We start from the raw sequence: 16,920 nt of genomic DNA on the forward strand, positions 1-16,920 counted from the left end.
AAACTGTCAACAATATACTGCAGTTACACAGTGGAATGCTCCTGCTAAGGTGTTGTCTGCTTTTTTTCACTCATAATATGTCCTCCGGCATTAAAAAAAGAGAGGAAAACAACTTCTGGAAATGTTAACAATACAAAAAAAAAAAGATTTTCACTGAATGAAATCCTTACAATGGAAAACTGATGTTGGTACAATTTACAATTTCACCACTACCTAGGTCTTTATCATATCTTTTTGCACTGAGTTTCCATTGATGCTAGTAAATAAAGAAAATATCAGACGATACATCACCTGATACTCTAGTAAAGTCACATCAAGTCACCATTGTTTATAAAGTATATTTAATGCAACAGTCAGTGCACCAAAGTGCTTTCCAGTAGAAAAATACAATTGACATTGTGAATTAACCTAACAAAGGTAAAAATATATAGTTGAGATAAAGACTCTACAGTGTTATTTATGGTGTGTGTTTACCTGACCCTACAAAATTTTGATAACATATAACATTACATGACAATAATAAATATTAATGCTGATACCTGACAGTAGTATTAATTACAGGGACTAATCTAAAAAGAATTAAATATCAAGGTTACAACCCTACAGTATTTTTAATTATGGAGATTAGCCTGACTAAGACTGGATATTAGAGTTAAATAAACCATACAAATCCAAGGATTCCCGGGATCCCCTATGAGCAACTTTTAATTTTTTTTCTTTATGGGTAATTTTTTTTTGAGTTTTATACTTTTCTTGTTTTGTAATCTTTTTTATTAAATTTTATTTTACTTTATTTTGCTGTTCTGTACAAATGATCACGTCATGCATCCTATTGTCCTGTTGTTTTATGTATTTAAAACCACATTCTCGCTTCATCTTGCATATTAGACATATTTAATTCAGATATTTTGTGAGTTGTTTCCATTGTTAAAGTTTATATGTTATCTAATTCAATCACAAACAGGTTATATGTAAATAGACTTTTACAGTCTATATTCAACACTCAGTGGTCCATGATGGAGGGGGCCCTCAGAAACATGACAGAAAGAACAGTTTAATCACTATTCCTCCTGTAAATGTTTTATTTCATTTTTTTTAGCTCCCAACAGTCGCTAATAACTGTGTGTTACTTGTTCAGTGCTTCTTTATCAGTGAATGGTTAATATACTTAGAGTATCAGTGGATGTGTCTGAGTACTAACTAAAAACTACAACTCCAATGCTGCCTTTACGCAGTTTTGATGACGCGACACGGGCATTTCCCGTAGCGAGCACTCCTGTTTGCTGTTGGTGCGTTTGCGCCTCCTGTCTTGAAAGGGAGGTGAAGAATAGTTTACTTTCCAGAGTTCAAGGTTTGGTGACGGCGTCCGTCTGGAGTAAAGAGTTTTGCCGAGGCTTCGAGCCCCTTTTCACTGAGCCATCATGCTGAACATGTGGAAGGTTAGGGAGCTGGTTGACAAAGCGTGAGTATCTCCTGACTATTTCACGTCTGTTCGGTGTTATTTGTGTCTGTAGTTTACCTGTTTGAAAGAGACACGTACCCAAAACTTTGACGTCACGTCACTCTAACAAGTTAGCTAGCCTGTGTGCTATTAGCGAGTTAGTTAGCTGACTTTTACAAACGCGGTTTGTCCTAAGTAGGAGTTCCCCGTGATTGTTCCAGTTATTTTACCTGCTAGTTCCGATAGTCTGCTATGGCATTTGCAATGTTCGGATAGCACTGAGCGTGTCGGTCGAGCGTTTTCTCCGACAGTACAAGCTAACTCTCGTAGCTAACGAGCTAATTATGTAGCTTGTCGGCGGAGGCAGCTAGTTGAGTAGGCTCGGCAGCTAAGCTAGTTTGACAGCTCCTCGACTGAATAATCAACAGGGAATGTTTATGCGTTATACGTTAACGGACATACTGTCCAACCTCAGTACGGGGACCACTGTCTGGAAGTATTTTGAAGAACTTATTTCAGTGTAGGGACGCTATATTTTTCTGCTGTGATCGGAATGACACTTGTAGCCAAGTTACACTTACAGTAGCTGTACTGTAAGTTTTATCAATCGTTAAACTTTGATTTACAACACTTTGCTGGATAACAAAGGTCTTCCCAGTAAAACGGTTGTTCTTTTTACCAGCAAACCTATTTGTTTAGTGGAACTAGCAAACATTTTAACACCTCAAAGTTTGTCCAACGTCATATCATGGTGCATTAGCTTTTTAAAATGACTGTGGCAACTATTATCCCCTTAATCCTACCCTAAATATATAGTAGTCAGTTTAAATATGTCTGGCATATCGCTTCACATTGGTGATCTGTCACTGTATTGTGATATCTAAGAGCCACTGCAGAAATTAACTGCTTTATCATCATTAATAAGTGACCAATTATCTGAAGTGTTTTACAAGTTGTTGGTGGATGTCCAGCTGCTGCCTTAACAGCAAAAATGTGATTATTTAAGTAAAACTAAAACTGGTTGGTCTCTGTTTACCTTTCCGTCAGGTTTTGGTTTAACTTAAACAGGAGATAATCAAGTAATTGTCAGACGCACTGTAAAGATAAAACATGTGAAACACACACAGTAAGTCCTTAATGTTTGTGCACTTTTGGTGAGTCTTTGCATAGTTTGATGGCGATGTAAGTTCAAGCCTGCTTGGCCAGTAATTTAGTACCCCTCTACCAGCCAGCACTGAACCTGGGCAACACTTTGGGGTTTGTGCTCTTTTGTTCTGCTTTGGACTCTGGTTTACTTTCAGCTGCTGACTAAACGTGACCGTGCTGTTTTGTACTTTAGGTCTGTGGTAGGCTATTACACAATTTTAACTGCCATCAAAAGTTTAATGACTGATTTTGTAAACTGACAGAATAGTGTGTTCTTAAGTTTAACCATGAAGTAGTCCTCTGACGCACTTGTCTGTCAATGTCACCTCTTGTGCCAGACAGTAGAAAGAAGGACAAGATTTACTTAATTTTATGACTTTCTGTAATTCTGTGTCAGGGAGTTCATTATCCTCTGGGTTTACTTAAAATTGTGGGTGATGAAAGAGCTTGTATCTTGAGATAATTAAAAGATGGTCACCTGTTTTTTGACGGAAATGCTTTTTTTTTTTCAACGTGTGCGAATAAACTTTGAGTAATTGTTTACACTGATGGTGGCATTAATCAACATTTTTGAGATTTTTGCTGAGGCAGGAAATGCAAGCAACATTTTTCATCCTGTTTTATTAAAAGCATGAATTATTTGAAAAATACAATGCAGTTGGGTTTGTGAGTAACTGCATGGGAAATGTTTTGACACCTACAGCACTACAACAGCGGAAATCTGTGTGTTAGTGTGTCACTGTGAGAGTATCACAACTTCCGCTTTATCTTGCTGATATCTAGGACAGCAGAAACCTCTGAGAAGAGATAAGCTGTTGCATCACTACATACATTTTTTGCTGTCATTCATGCAAAAATATAATCTTAGCTGTGTCGTCTGTGTAGCTAGATAAATGCAGGGTGTATGAAATTAGTAACATAGCACAGAGTCATAAGACTCATTAAAACTAAATGGGTCTAAATTAATCCTGAACTACATTATGATGGTCATATTTCCAAACATATATAAAGTTTTTTCTGGGACTGAACCAAGTATTATATGAAGAATATCCCCATCAAAATTAAATTTGAGTTTCATGTGTGTCTGGTACCCCTCAGCACATAAAGTTACTGCAGTCCATGATCCAACTCAGACTGGTTTTAATCAGTTTTTTAAAACTACCTGGCATGGCAGTTTTCAAATAGTTTTCTTGGCATAGATAGAATTTTACAAAAGAGCATAAGTTGTCAGAGTGGTAACCATACCGTACAGCTTTCAGTAGTAATACAGCCTGTATTTAGAACTGCAGAGAGAGTGTATCCCTGTTAACCCTACCATCAGATCAATGCTGCTCTTTCAGGCCCTGTGCATTTCATTGCTGATGTGGCAGTAGTGAGGGATGAGGAGGTGCAAGTTTCAAATTCCTTGTTTGCCTCGCTGTGTTTTGACTAAAACTGTGACAGGGCTTGTTTAATTATCTGAAATAAAAAGCCTGTTTCGTTATTGATTATACTTCTGTAATCCCATGAGAAGCCATTCTTATGTAAACTAATAGACAAAAAATGCACATTGGGGATGGAAAATGGCTCGGCTAAACATGCTCCTGGGACAATGCTTTAGAACTGGATACACCGCTCCCAGTGCAGCAAGCATTCCAGAAATTGACCAGATAACCAGTTTATCCAGTTATTCCTGAATACATATCAGATTGATGATTAAATCTCCATTCACAAATCAGGAATACTCAAATTGCAATTAAGAATACCTTGCACAAAGGTGTGCTTGACAAGCAATGCAGAGTAGGTAAACAGACAGTAATGCAGATGAAATGTTCCACATCCTACTAGTAGAACATGTCTTCCCCAAGAAATCTTTTTTTCCCTGAGCATCTAGGCACACCTCCTATACAAACTGAACACTGGATGAACATGTGTTTTCTGTCTTTCAAAGTGCTGATTGTCACAGAGTGCCACAAGAATTAGTTGATTTAACAGATATAAGCCACGCTGGATTTGCTTTTGTTAGTTCTGCAGTCATCATGATTGTTGGTATGTTAACAGCCTTTGATAAGTACAGATATAACTGTTAATTCTGCTTCTTTATTCACATATTTATAATAGGTGTAGATTTGCGTTTGCAAGTTTAGTTCCTTGTTTTAGATTTTGATGTCAGCTGGGTTTAGAGCATACACACAAACACTCCCTATTGTCCGTTTAGTCTCTAAAAGGACACGTGCATGGGTGTGGCTGTCATCGGAACACCTTTTATCTATTGTCCATGTTCTTGGTCATAATGGCAGCCAGATATTTTTGAATAAAATAAACACCCTGTTGAACACTTGATTTGAGCAGTGAAGATTGTTTTTGTTCTTCATCATACTGTATAGAACCAACGTGGTGATGAACTACTCTGAGGTAGAATCTAAGGTCAGAGAGGCCACCAATGACGACCCATGGGGACCATCAGGACAGCAGATGAGTGAAATTGCAAGGTAAGGACAATACACTGTGTTCTTCAACATGTCCTGCTGAAACATCCCAAGGTTATTTGTAAATAAGAGTAAACCACAAAGACTACCTTAAAGCCCCTTTCAGCTGCATTTCCAGGAACTTTGCCTCCATTTTGACAATGGTAACCTATTTAAAGTTTTGGGCCCTGCCTGCAAAAGTCCGTTTCCAAGGTAGTATTTTTCTGGAGCCTAGACGCTGCTGTTCTACATTTGGCAGTACTGAATCGCTTTCAGCCACATGACTGCTACAACAGGAGTGCAACATTCATTCAAATGCTGCAAGCACTGGTTGTGGTATGAGATTTGGGCTATAGATGGAACTTTTATTTGTTGTGTTGTTATTGATATTCAGTTGATAATTATGTGGAGTTAGAGAGACAGAAAATATACACAGACTCAGTCTTAGTTTAGTCATTTCATGGTGAAGTACTAAAAGCAAAAAGGGAAAGAGAGGAAACACTAAAACATTATTTCTGTTTATAAATATCCCTGGGCCTTTATTCACAAAGGATCTTATCTTACCTTTAGAAGTCCTTGTAAATGGTGCTAAAAGTTCCTTGCAGAATGGGTGTGGTTCACTGGGTGTGTTCCAATGCCCACACTGAAATACTACATAGTATGGCTGGAAAAAGATTTAGTATGTCATGATATCTATTATGTCAGTGCAGTGTGCCCAAAACCAGTATACCAGGATGTCCTACTGCACCTGACTGCATTTGGCAGTATGCAAGCCAGCATGTTTTTCAGGTCATTTTGACCCACAATGCTCTGCACAGCGGAAAATGCGTCACATATGTCACAGTGTGTCATATAAAACAGTTTGAGCTGATGACAGGTCATTTTACATTGCAAACTGTTAAAGCTTAAAGAACATTATTATGATGAATTGTATGTCCCAATTTGTGTGCATACTGCATGCATACTTTGTAAGGACAGCTTCAGTACGCACTGTAAGTAAAATAAAAAAGGAACATGATGTGGTGCACAGCCCACGTTTCATGTATTAACTTTCTCACTTTGTCTACAGGGACTGGCTCATAAGTATCCATCTGTACAGGTTCACAAATAAATGGATTGACAGATATTTTAAAAACGGATTTAGTTTGTTGAATAGAGTGATACAAAATAAAAATATTCACTTGATTAGTATTAAATGGACAAGGGATTTTTTTTTCTTATTTTCAACTGACAGCACAGATCATCCTTTGGTAGGGTTGTACAACATGTGGCACCAAGTGTACCTGGAAATCCAGTGCTGTGCCAGAAACCAGCTTTATTTAACACAGTCTGATGTTGCTGTACACTTAATATCTTGTCAATTGAAGAGGGTCTGAAAATTCCATTTGGACGAATTTTGATAGACAACTGAGATAAATTCATCAATACTCCAGACTTATTTTAGAAGTGCAGGATTGTGTGAGCCACATGTCTGGTGCTACTGGATTGTTTTGACTTGTTCGAAAGCCAACTGCTATTTTATGACCTTGCTACTGATTTGCCTAATCTTTGCAATTTTTTCAATGCGGTGGATATACAAACACAAATGTGCTAAATGAACCTGTAGTTCCTGAAATGCTTCTTTCACTTCCTGGGGTTTTGTAGTTCAACAGAGTCTTTAGCTGAAGGCTGTTTTAAGGACGAACTGGTACAAAAGTTAGTTGTAATGCACTACTATAGTAAAATTTTATCAGTAAAGAAAAACGTCTCCTTTTTTTGTCTTCTGTGAATGTTTGTGTAAACAGAGCCACCTTCATGTATGAGCAGTTTCCAGAGGTGATGAACATGCTGTGGGCTCGCATGCTGAGGGACAACAAGAAGAACTGGAGGAGAGTCTACAAGGTGTGGCAGAGTACTGTTGCAATATCCCACACACCTGTGTGCTTAATTATGACACAAGGCTTGAAGGCCTTACCGCTGAGTACAGTTTTGATTAGGCCTAAAACTTTGGACTTGACCCAACCTAAATTAGCATAGATTTGGTTTTCATTTGATTTAAACTTTAACTGCACTGCCTCTTACTTTCAGGCAAGAATCAGGTGTCAGTAACAAATCTTAATATGAGACAAAAACATGTATTGTAATTGATAGATTTTTTCAAAAAATCTATAAACATAGTCAACCCTAAATCAAAACATTATAATCCCTCAAATGGTGTTCGATTCTCTAAGTTCAGAGAGGAACAATTCTGATATCCACAGGATAGAAATTCCAGCCTGAAAAAGTCAAAATGTCTCCAACAAGACTTAGGTTATGAATTAAATCTTATGCATGTTTTGCTCTATCTACTTTTGTGTGTGTGTGTGTGTGTGTGTGTGTGTGTGTGTGTGTGTGTTTCTTTTCCATAGTCCCTGCTCCTGCTGGCTCATCTAATCAGGAATGGATCGGAGAGGGTTGTAACCAGTGCCAGAGAACATCTGTATGACCTTAGATCGTTAGAAACCTACCACTTTGTAGGTAAGGTATTATTCTGGTCTTTCTCATCTGATTTTTTTTATTTTTCTGCTTCAGCGTACTTGCTAAAAAAAAACATTTTGCTGTTTCAATTTTGCTTTGATCGGGTGAGGGGGTTCTCTGCACATCAGGATTGCAGTGTTTTGTATTTATTAACAATAGCTTCAGTGTGAGCTGTAATGAATGGATGGAGGCCCTAAGCACTGCTTAGTCCACAAACCCTTAAACCACACACACGCACTGCCCTAAATCTGCTTTCACTCTTCCAGCCATGTTTTTGTTTCAGGTTCTGTTTACAAGCAAGGACACTCCGTGTTCTCTGCACCCACATGTTCATATTTATTGCCTAGACGTGTGTGTTTGTGTGTGTGTCTTTAATATATTACAGTTTGTAATTAATTACTCATGATTTTTTTTCTTTGTCATCAAATCTCTGTCCCTAGATGAGCATGGGAAGGACCAAGGTGTGAATGTGCGTCAAAAGGTGAAAGAGTTGGTGGAGTTTGTCCAGGATGATGACAGGCTTAGGGAAGAACGGAAAAAGGCAAAGAAAAACAAGGACAAATACATTGGTGTGTCATCTGACAGCATGGGATACCGTGGTTACTGTAAGTCCTCAGTTGAGCAAGTAAAATAAACACAGTTATTATTAACTATACAAAATACTTCTGGTTTCTTATTAAGTTCATATCCCTACACAGTCCTTACTCCCCTGTCTGTTGATATTTTGTGAATGTTGACAATGGTGTTGAATACAGGCAGCTGGAACTGATGTAGTCACTTTATGCTGTTACTGTGTATTATATGCCCTGAAAACCATAACTATAAACGCATGGGCGGAAATGAATGTCCTACGCTTCTGTTTCCTTTTCCACCTACTTTAAATCCTCCTCTCCAGCGGGGGACAGGTATGACTCCAGTGACAGCCGAGGAAAGTGGGACGACGACTGGGACAAGAATAAAGGTCCATTCCCCTTCAGTGAAAAACTGGGGGAGATCAGCGACAAAATCGGCAGCACCATTGATGACACCATAAACATATTTAGGAAGAAGGAGAGAGACGACTCGCCAGATCGATTCAGGTTGGACACAGCCACAATATTAGCATATTGGCACCATATTAAACTTAAAGGTGTAAACCAAAATGTTACTGAATTTGTAAAAGGTTTAGCATCATTACTGAAAAACATATTTGGTCGTCTTACATGACACGTTACTTTTTGTGCAGTGACAATGAGGAGGACAGAGGTCGATCGTCTCACAATGGCCAGCAGAGAAAAGAATTCAAAGATGAAGAAGAGACTGTTACCACCAAGAGTGTACAGATTGTCCAAGCAACAGAGACAACGGCAAAGCGGAGCAAGAGAGGAGTACCGTCAAAGAAAGTAGACCTGGGTGCTGCAGCCCACTACACAGGAGACCAGAGCCCGGATACCACCCCCAGACAGGTAGAACAAGCACACATGAGCACATAAACTAAGATATAACTTTGTTTATACAAGTCTGATTATGTTAGCACTGTGATTTTTTTTAACTATCAATGTTCTTTATTCCAGCCCCAGCCAGCAGCTGCCTCCCAGCCCTCCAGTACTGCCCTAGCTGACCTGCTAATGGTGGACACAACACCCAGTCAGCCTGCTGCCTCAGGTATACCACAGTTGCATTTCTTTGGTTTCAGCAGATAAATTGTTCAAAGACTTGAAACTTAGAGAAACCACTAGTCTCTGTCCAAAAGGAAAAATATGTCTTCCAGTAGCTGCATATTCACCAGACACCAGTGAATCCAGGAATAACCTTTTTTAGTTCAGCGTTACAACATAACAAACTCCACAGTGACTACAGGCACACACTAGACTCTGTTGGAAGTGGCGGTGCCCAGCTGCTGATACTAGCTTCAGATTTTGGGGACAGCAGGGGGAGGGAGTTGATGTATAGGAACTAAGTGCACCAGATGTTTTTGGAGGAGTCCCTAGTGAATGGTGAGGGCGGGAGAGCTGAACAGATGTTTGGTCTCCTCCACCTATCCACTGCTCCCACCCCTCCCCTCCCTCCTACACTCCTGACACTGAAGGAATGCTAACTATGGTAGAATGACACCTGGAGCTCACTTGTTTAAAATTGGCGTGTCTATTTCTGTTTCTCGATGCAGACCTGATTGGTGGATTTGCTGACTTCTCTTCAACTGCCGCCTCTGCTGGGCTGTCCTCTGCATCAGGTTGGTTTTAAGAGGGGTTTTTTTGTTAGTGTGTGCATGTTTATGCTGTCCTGTTGCAGCCGTACTGCTAGAATATTCAGAGGGATGCTGGGAGGGAGCCCTGGCCATATGGAGCCTGCTACCTGCTCTGCATAATAAGAACAGACACACATCAACTCCTGTTATGGATGACAAGGAGACAGGGACAGAGCAAGAAGTTGGTGGGGGTGGAGGAGGCTCTGAGAGACAGAGAGAGACAACAAGCCAGGCCAGTTCAATGAAAATTTAAAATATGGCACCAGTGGTCACTGAGAATCTTGGATAAACTGCCCTCACTGAAGATTAAGCTTTTCATTCTTTATCACTATAGCAGGTTGAAATTTGCTAGCATGACTTCTGTTTGCTGAAAATTAGACATTTACACAGCTCACAGAAATATCACTGTTTGAATGGTAGATATAGACATTCATGCATCTTGTTTTTTCCTTCCTTGTCCCTGCAGCACCAGCTTCTAACACCAACGGAGACTTTGGAGAATGGAACGCCTTTCCCGGAGGTCAGATGCCAGCGTCTGTTCAGACCGTCAACATCGGCGGAAATGACCTTTTTGGAGCCATGACAGCAGGTTTGGCTGCTGCTCCCGCCCCAGCTCCAGCCTCTGGCCCTGCCTCAGCTGACCTGTTTGACTTGATGGTACCAGCTCAGTCCCTGACCTCCTCTCAGAGCCTCAACTTTAGCATGAGCAGCACTCAGAGCATGAGCTCCACAGTCCTGCCTCAGTCTAGGTCACAGGTATGCATGGTTGCACTTATTCACACACGCATCTCCTTTTAATAATTCATTGATATACATATCGTTACATGACTCTTGTATTGGGCATAAATGGAATTCAGGTTGAAGCAAAATATCTGCAGTTAATAGCTGTACACTGTTAGACGTCATATATATGGAGTTTGACTGATAATTTCAGGGTTATCATGTGATTATATTCTCTTTAGCCACGGATAAATGTGTTGGTGTAACTGTTAGTGTATAAAAATATAACATACAGTTTAGGTGATTTAAAGGGGCTTTGCTATATTTTAGAGACTCTGCTAAAATATTGTAACAGATTAATTTGAATCAACCTTTGTATAACTAGGAAAATTTGGTATTGCGAGGCTTGTGCTTATGATACCATGTTAAAATACAAATATTGTTTGAAAAGTGCTTATTGTAGTCCAGAAACTTTGTCCGGAATTAGTTTAAATGATGCTATCAGTAAGAATTACAGTGACCCAAGAAGCCACAACAAGCCAGTGGTTGTTGGTAAGAGGCCTTAAATACTCATTTTCTCCACCGTTTATAACCTACATTTTTACCCCGAAATATCAGTACTGACAAATAAAATCAATTAAGTTCAATGTACAGACAGGGGACAAATTAGAGGAAAAATCTTTGACCCCTAAAATGAGTCGTGGCTTAGTGGCTTTATTATGCAGTGGGGGGGATTTTGCTGGCATGGTTTGGCTCCACTTTTCCCTCAGAGGGAAATTTCAATGCAAATCAATACAAAGTTGTTCTGTAATCATCTTTATTCTGTGATGAAACATTTCATTCCTGGTAGAAGTCATCTTTTGCAGGATGACATCGCCCCAATCCAAAGGCCACGAATAGACACTGAATGCTTTAAGTGTAAAAATGATGTGAATCACATGCTGTGGATTTCACAATCACCAAATCTCATTGTTGTTAAAGATCTATGGGAGATTTTAGGCCAGTGTGTTAGACTTTGATCAAACTACTTTGTGGACTTACACACGGACAGCTGCAGACACCACAAAGGTGTAGTAGTAGTAGTAGTAGTTGTTGTTGTACTACTTTCTAGTCCACAGGGAGGACTCCATTCTGTACATGTGCAGTAGGTCGGCATCTGTGTATTCTGCTTGTGCGTACTACTGTCTTTGTGGCATAGTTGCAACGTGAACTGTCTGTATGGACACAGATTTTGTGCTGCTAGGAGGCCCCTTTGGGAGATGACGATATGTATGTCACAAGGAGCCTCGTGGACTTAAAAAGTATATTACTGGCCTTATACAGCACGCTGCATCTCCACCACCACAACACCAAATGACAGAATATCCTGTGGAAGAATTCTTACTCCCCTCAGTTGAGTTCCAGAGACTCTGATAATCAGAGCCAAGTTGCACTGAAGCTGTTCTAGTGGCACATTGTGCGATTTGTTTTTATTTTTCTAACCACAGGCTCGTTCTGTGCAAAATAGTCTATGATACATAAAGTGTGAAATATATAACAGGTGTGGCAAATAAATAACTAACAACACTCCAGCACAAAAGTTTTTTTTTTTTTTAACACATTCATCCACTTGCACACAGTTTATGCTGCTTGTTGACCATATCAGTCAGCAAGTTTGTTTGATAGAGACATACCTTGTGTGATTGAAAGACTGAGCATAAGCCTGATAGTTGAGAGTTAACACTCAGCTTCACCAGATGCTCATCTCCCCCAGAGACCGCCCACTAACTACCCACTCCTCCTGTTACTGACATAGAATGAAAAGAATGTGATTTGAGTTACAAAAACAGTGAAAACCCAACAAAAGCCTGCATATGTCGACTGTATTTCTATGTTAAAAGGTTGTTGACCTACTTAAAAAGCTCATTCTTTGTTTCACTCTGAAGAAACCCACTTCCCCTTTTACTCTAGTTACTTTAGATGTATGGTTTTAATGAGTTGTGAAGGAGACACTAGAAGATTGCTATGACAGTATGAGAATTTAATGGGTCAGGTTAAAGGGTTAGGGCCTTGAATTATGAAAAAACTGCAGCTTTTCATCATGTTTTTCAGTGTTGGAGCTTTAATGTGGATTATGGTTGTATCTCTGTATATATGTCTGTGATTTTGGAATGAATTAGTTTTTCTCTAACATTGCATCTGTGCTAATATGCACCTTTGGCTTTACCAGCCCCTTCAGAATATGGGTGGTCCTTTACAACCACAGCCTATGCAGCCCCTCCAGCCTGTGCAGCAGGGAGGAGCTACGCAAGGTGCAGGAGCCAAAGCATCCCTCCCATCCACCTGGTCAGATCATTCAGTCAACATCAGCCTGGACTTCCTGGGCCCTGGCATGCAGCCCCCTAAGCCAAGCCAGCCCAGTCTCAACACCCTCCAACAAGGTGAGTGGATCAGTAGATCTGACATGAATTGCAGGATTTCTTTCAAAACATCAGTCAAATGTGACTTAAAATTTGGCACATTGATTCACAAAATGTGTTCTGTTATTTCCAGGTAACCAGGCACCTGCCAACATGCTCTCCCAGGGATTTTCCAGTATGAGTCTTGGACCTACAACAGTCAGACCACCTGTTAATCCTATGATGCACCCTGGTGCTGGAATGGGAATGGGAATGGGAATGGGCATGGGCATGGCACCCAACCAGGGTATGATGGGGATGGGCATGGGCATGAACATGGGGATGCAACAGGGAGCTATGACCATGGGGATGCCTGGTGCCATGGGAATGGGGATGAACCCTGCCATGGTCCAACAGCCCAAACACGATGCCTTTGCTGACTTTGGCAACTTTGGAAAGTGATGGAACTGGAGAGCAAAGATTATCAGGAGGAGTGGTGGCAGTCTCTCTCTCCGTCCACTGGCGAAGGATTGTGTTATGAGCTGCAAACAAAGAGTACTTGAATAATATCAACTATCATAATACCAACATCATGCAATCTCCCTATCTTTTTCTTTTTTTTTTTTTAAAAGTAATGTAACGATATGGATCTAAATGAATGTGTGTGTGTTGTTCGAACCAATGATCTGTCTGGTCTGGGATGGCAGTCAGACACACAGATAAGTGTGCCTTGTTGGTTAGTTATGAGTCAGTGAAAAGAAGGAAGAGAGTGCCACTGAGAGAATGTTAGGGGGATTTGCTTTATAACCTCAATCAAGTGAAATCGCTAGAATAGCAAAAAAAAAAAACATGTATCGGTAGCTGCATAATTCTTTTTTTCTTGTTTTTGAGACGCATTCACATTAACTATACTGAATGATGAGTTTGGATAACATGATCAGCCATTTTACCTTTCTGCATACATCGAAGAATGTCAAGTTACCTCTTTCCTGTCCTCGCTCTTCCTTTGACCTGTAAATAGAAATCTCGAGCTCACACAATAAGTTATGAAGTTCAAATATGAGAGGCTGTGACAATGTGAAGAGTTGTGTCATACAGACCAAATCTGATATGAATTAAGACCTGTAACAAAGCACATTAACACCTTCTCTTTGTACATAAGTGTCCACACTCCAAATGTAACTAGACTTGTACAGTTGGAGTAATTAATAATTGTTTGCAGTGGAAGCTATTGATTAATCTGAGGATATTTTTCCTCCAGCAGACCATCATTTGTGGCCTTTACTATTGATATCTATCTGCATATTTTACTTAAGAATATTGTAATCACTTTGCATCCAAATGAGATAATCAGTAGGTAGAAAAAACCTCACACAGGGGTTGTGGGTTCTTCGTTACAGTGCCTGAAAGACCTTTGCCTTTTTCTCTTCAGTTAAGCTCTGTGAAAGAGACAGTAAGACTGTGCAGAGTTGAAGATAGCTGCCAGAATGGAGCTTCTGTACTTTGTACAAACATGAAGTGTGTTTGTACTTGTGCCTCAAGCCAAGTGTGCTGTCTTTACAAATGCTGTTGTTTCACCCATTCACTTCTGTTTATCCAGTGCCCCATATTTCCCACTGTATTCAGGCCAGTGATAACCTCAGAGCTACAAAAACACCCCGATGAAAGACCTATTACTGTTAATTCAGCACCTCAAGTGTTGATCGAGACTGTTATTAAGATTGTCTAATGCGTCTGTCTGTTAAATGTGCACCTTTTTAAATGCTGCCTTTCATTTTCACCTTTCATCTTCATTAACGTTGCACATTAAAATGACAAATCTTGCAAACATTGTCACTGACATAACAGTCGTCAGTCTAAGTCTGCGTGTTTTGCAATTTATCAGGTACAAAACATTGAGAGAGGAAGCACTTTTACCGGCTGGGATGCAGTTTGTACACGCCCAGTATGTTCTGTTGGTTAGATGAAGATGTGTTGTGGGGCATCACAGCATGAACAGCCCCATTCCGCTGTACACCAGCTTTGTTGCGTGTTAGATGTACACAACATTTCTTCTTCAGTGGTCCAAGTGCCTGCCGATGGTGGCCTCCTGACCCTTGTATGAGTGATTGATAATCAAAATTGGACCTTGGGTGCCTGACATTTTTGGTATGTCAAAGATGAGATAAATAATTCACTGACCAGAGGAGAAGGCAGTGGGTTCTGAAGCCCCGGGAGGACTGAAGTTGTGCTTTCCTACTCTCCCAAAGGGCTGGAGAGGCTGAGCACACTAACACATAGTAGCCCTGCATCGGTGTCTGAGGCATTAAAATGACCAAAATCTGTTTGCTGTTTTTTCTATTATCAGTAGAGATTATTTTATGCATTTTGTTTTCTACTTTGATTCATTTTGGTCCTCTCTAAAATGGGATTGTTACTGAAACACTAGTATATGCAAATGTAAGAAAAATCCTTTGAGAAAATTAAATTTTGCATTATTCCCATTTTGATTTGATTTACACGTCAAGATTCTTTATCTACAACATTAAACAGTTGATTGAAATTTGCTAATGGTGTGTGTTATTTGGTGTGCTGTGTCATTAGCCTCATTCAAAAGTGCTTCAAGCAGCAAAAGTGAAGCCGCTGCACTTGGTTTTGAAATTACATTTACTTGATGTGAGTTTAACATCATTGTTAGCGATAATAAAGAAAGCCCTTCAGTAAATCAACACCAAATACATAGATTGTCCCTGCCAAGTTGCATCACTGTTCAGGTAACGTACGAGCCAGAAACTAAATCAGAAGAGAGCAGTACAAGGGCATGACTTCAACATGGAAATATCCGATCCTTGTTGAAACTGTTGCAGTGGCTCAGCACAACAGATGTTTCAAAAATTCAACTTTAACCCTCACATTCCATACATTGCTTTATGTTGTACAGTCAAATAACTTTTAATTTGTGTAATCCTTCGATAATTCAAACTGTTGAATTTTACAGTTCCTCTTAGTGAGAAAGATGGCCTGATTACTCTGGTATAATACACACAGGAGACAAATTGTATAATCTAATCTCTTTACAATCAGTGCTCTGCCCTCCTCTTGTTATATTAAGGTTTGTTGGAACACACTTGTATGACAAACACAACTAAAACACAGCTTACATTAAACAATTGACCCCATTTTTCCTCTCTGGAGAGGACTGTTAAATGGGCTACACTAATAATATTCTGATATATGAAAAGTAACATATACAGTAGATCGGACCTATTCAATTGGCGGCCCGCGGGCCACATCCGGCCCGCGGGCCCCTCACAACTGGCCCACCCCCCAATGACCCCTTTCCAACCATCTAAAGCAGCCCTATTCAACTAGCGGCCCGCGGGCCACATGCGGCCCGAAAGCAACCCTCGAGATGCCCGAAAACAACTGCCGAGTGACTGGGACTTGGGTCCGAGAAAAACAGAAAAACATCTTTTGGTTACACTGACAAGTTCTTGCAAAAATTCCAACATTATTGCCAACATTGAATGCAACACTTGCCGTAACCTAGCAACTAACCCACAATGCCTTGCGTTGAGGAGACGCGTTTGAAAAGTTAACATTAGCAGTTCTATACAGGCGAAAATAGCAGCATGTCTTTTTCTATCCTGAAACGACAAATCGGCGAGGAAAACCGTCAGTTTAATCCTGCGTGGACTGACAAGTATTTATTTATTTACCACCAAGTCCGAACGCCAAACCAATGCGTTTACTCTGCAACGAGTGCTTTGCAGCGCTGAAAGATTATAATGTCCGAAGACACCACATTGAAAAACATGCCGCGTTTCGGACAAACTTTCCCGAGGGATGTCGTGAGAGAGCGGCTATAATTCAAAGTTTGACTGCATCTTACAACCGGAGCTGTACTACAATGAAGCGGACCTGCACAGCTCAGGAAAGGGCCACGAAAAAGAGGCCGTTCACAGACTCAGAAACTGAAGGACTGCATGTTGGCCTTCGTGGATGAAGTTTTAACGGACGATCAAGTTAAGACGAGTGTGACATCTGCTATCAAACAGGTCTGACACGTCAAACATTCTCGCCACA

General features: G+C 40.2%; 1 protein-coding gene across 1 annotated transcript; it reads left to right on the forward strand.

Annotated features, from left to right (window-relative positions):
• Positions 1 to 1,301: 1,301 nt before the first annotated feature.
• Positions 1,302 to 15,401, forward strand: clint1a (clathrin interactor 1a). The gene is made up of 12 exons (XM_023298201.3): positions 1,302 to 1,462; positions 4,954 to 5,058; positions 6,819 to 6,915; positions 7,422 to 7,530; positions 7,971 to 8,135; positions 8,426 to 8,609; positions 8,756 to 8,975; positions 9,084 to 9,174; positions 9,677 to 9,742; positions 10,224 to 10,513; positions 12,687 to 12,897; positions 13,010 to 15,401. The coding sequence occupies exons 1-12, from the start codon at positions 1,422 to 1,424 to the stop codon at positions 13,315 to 13,317; spliced, it is 1,887 nt and encodes a 628-aa protein (XP_023153969.1). The 5' UTR covers positions 1,302 to 1,421; the 3' UTR covers positions 13,318 to 15,401.
• Positions 15,402 to 16,920: the final 1,519 nt, after the last annotated feature.

Source organism: Amphiprion ocellaris, chromosome 13 (genome assembly GCF_022539595.1).
Source record: "Amphiprion ocellaris isolate individual 3 ecotype Okinawa chromosome 13, ASM2253959v1, whole genome shotgun sequence".
Lineage (NCBI taxonomy): Eukaryota > Metazoa > Chordata > Actinopteri > Pomacentridae > Amphiprion > Amphiprion ocellaris.

Bases quoted from the DNA above. Each gene is read 5' to 3' on its own strand.
- clint1a (XM_023298201.3), top strand. From the start codon at position 1,422: ATGCTGAACATGTGGAAGGTTAGGGAGCTGGTTGACAAAGC. The intron at 8,610-8,755 runs GTTGGACACAGC...CTTTTTGTGCAG, and splicing joins GACTCGCCAGATCGATTCAG to TGACAATGAGGAGGACAGAG. The intron at 9,175-9,676 runs GTATACCACAGT...TTCTCGATGCAG, and splicing joins CAGTCAGCCTGCTGCCTCAG to ACCTGATTGGTGGATTTGCT.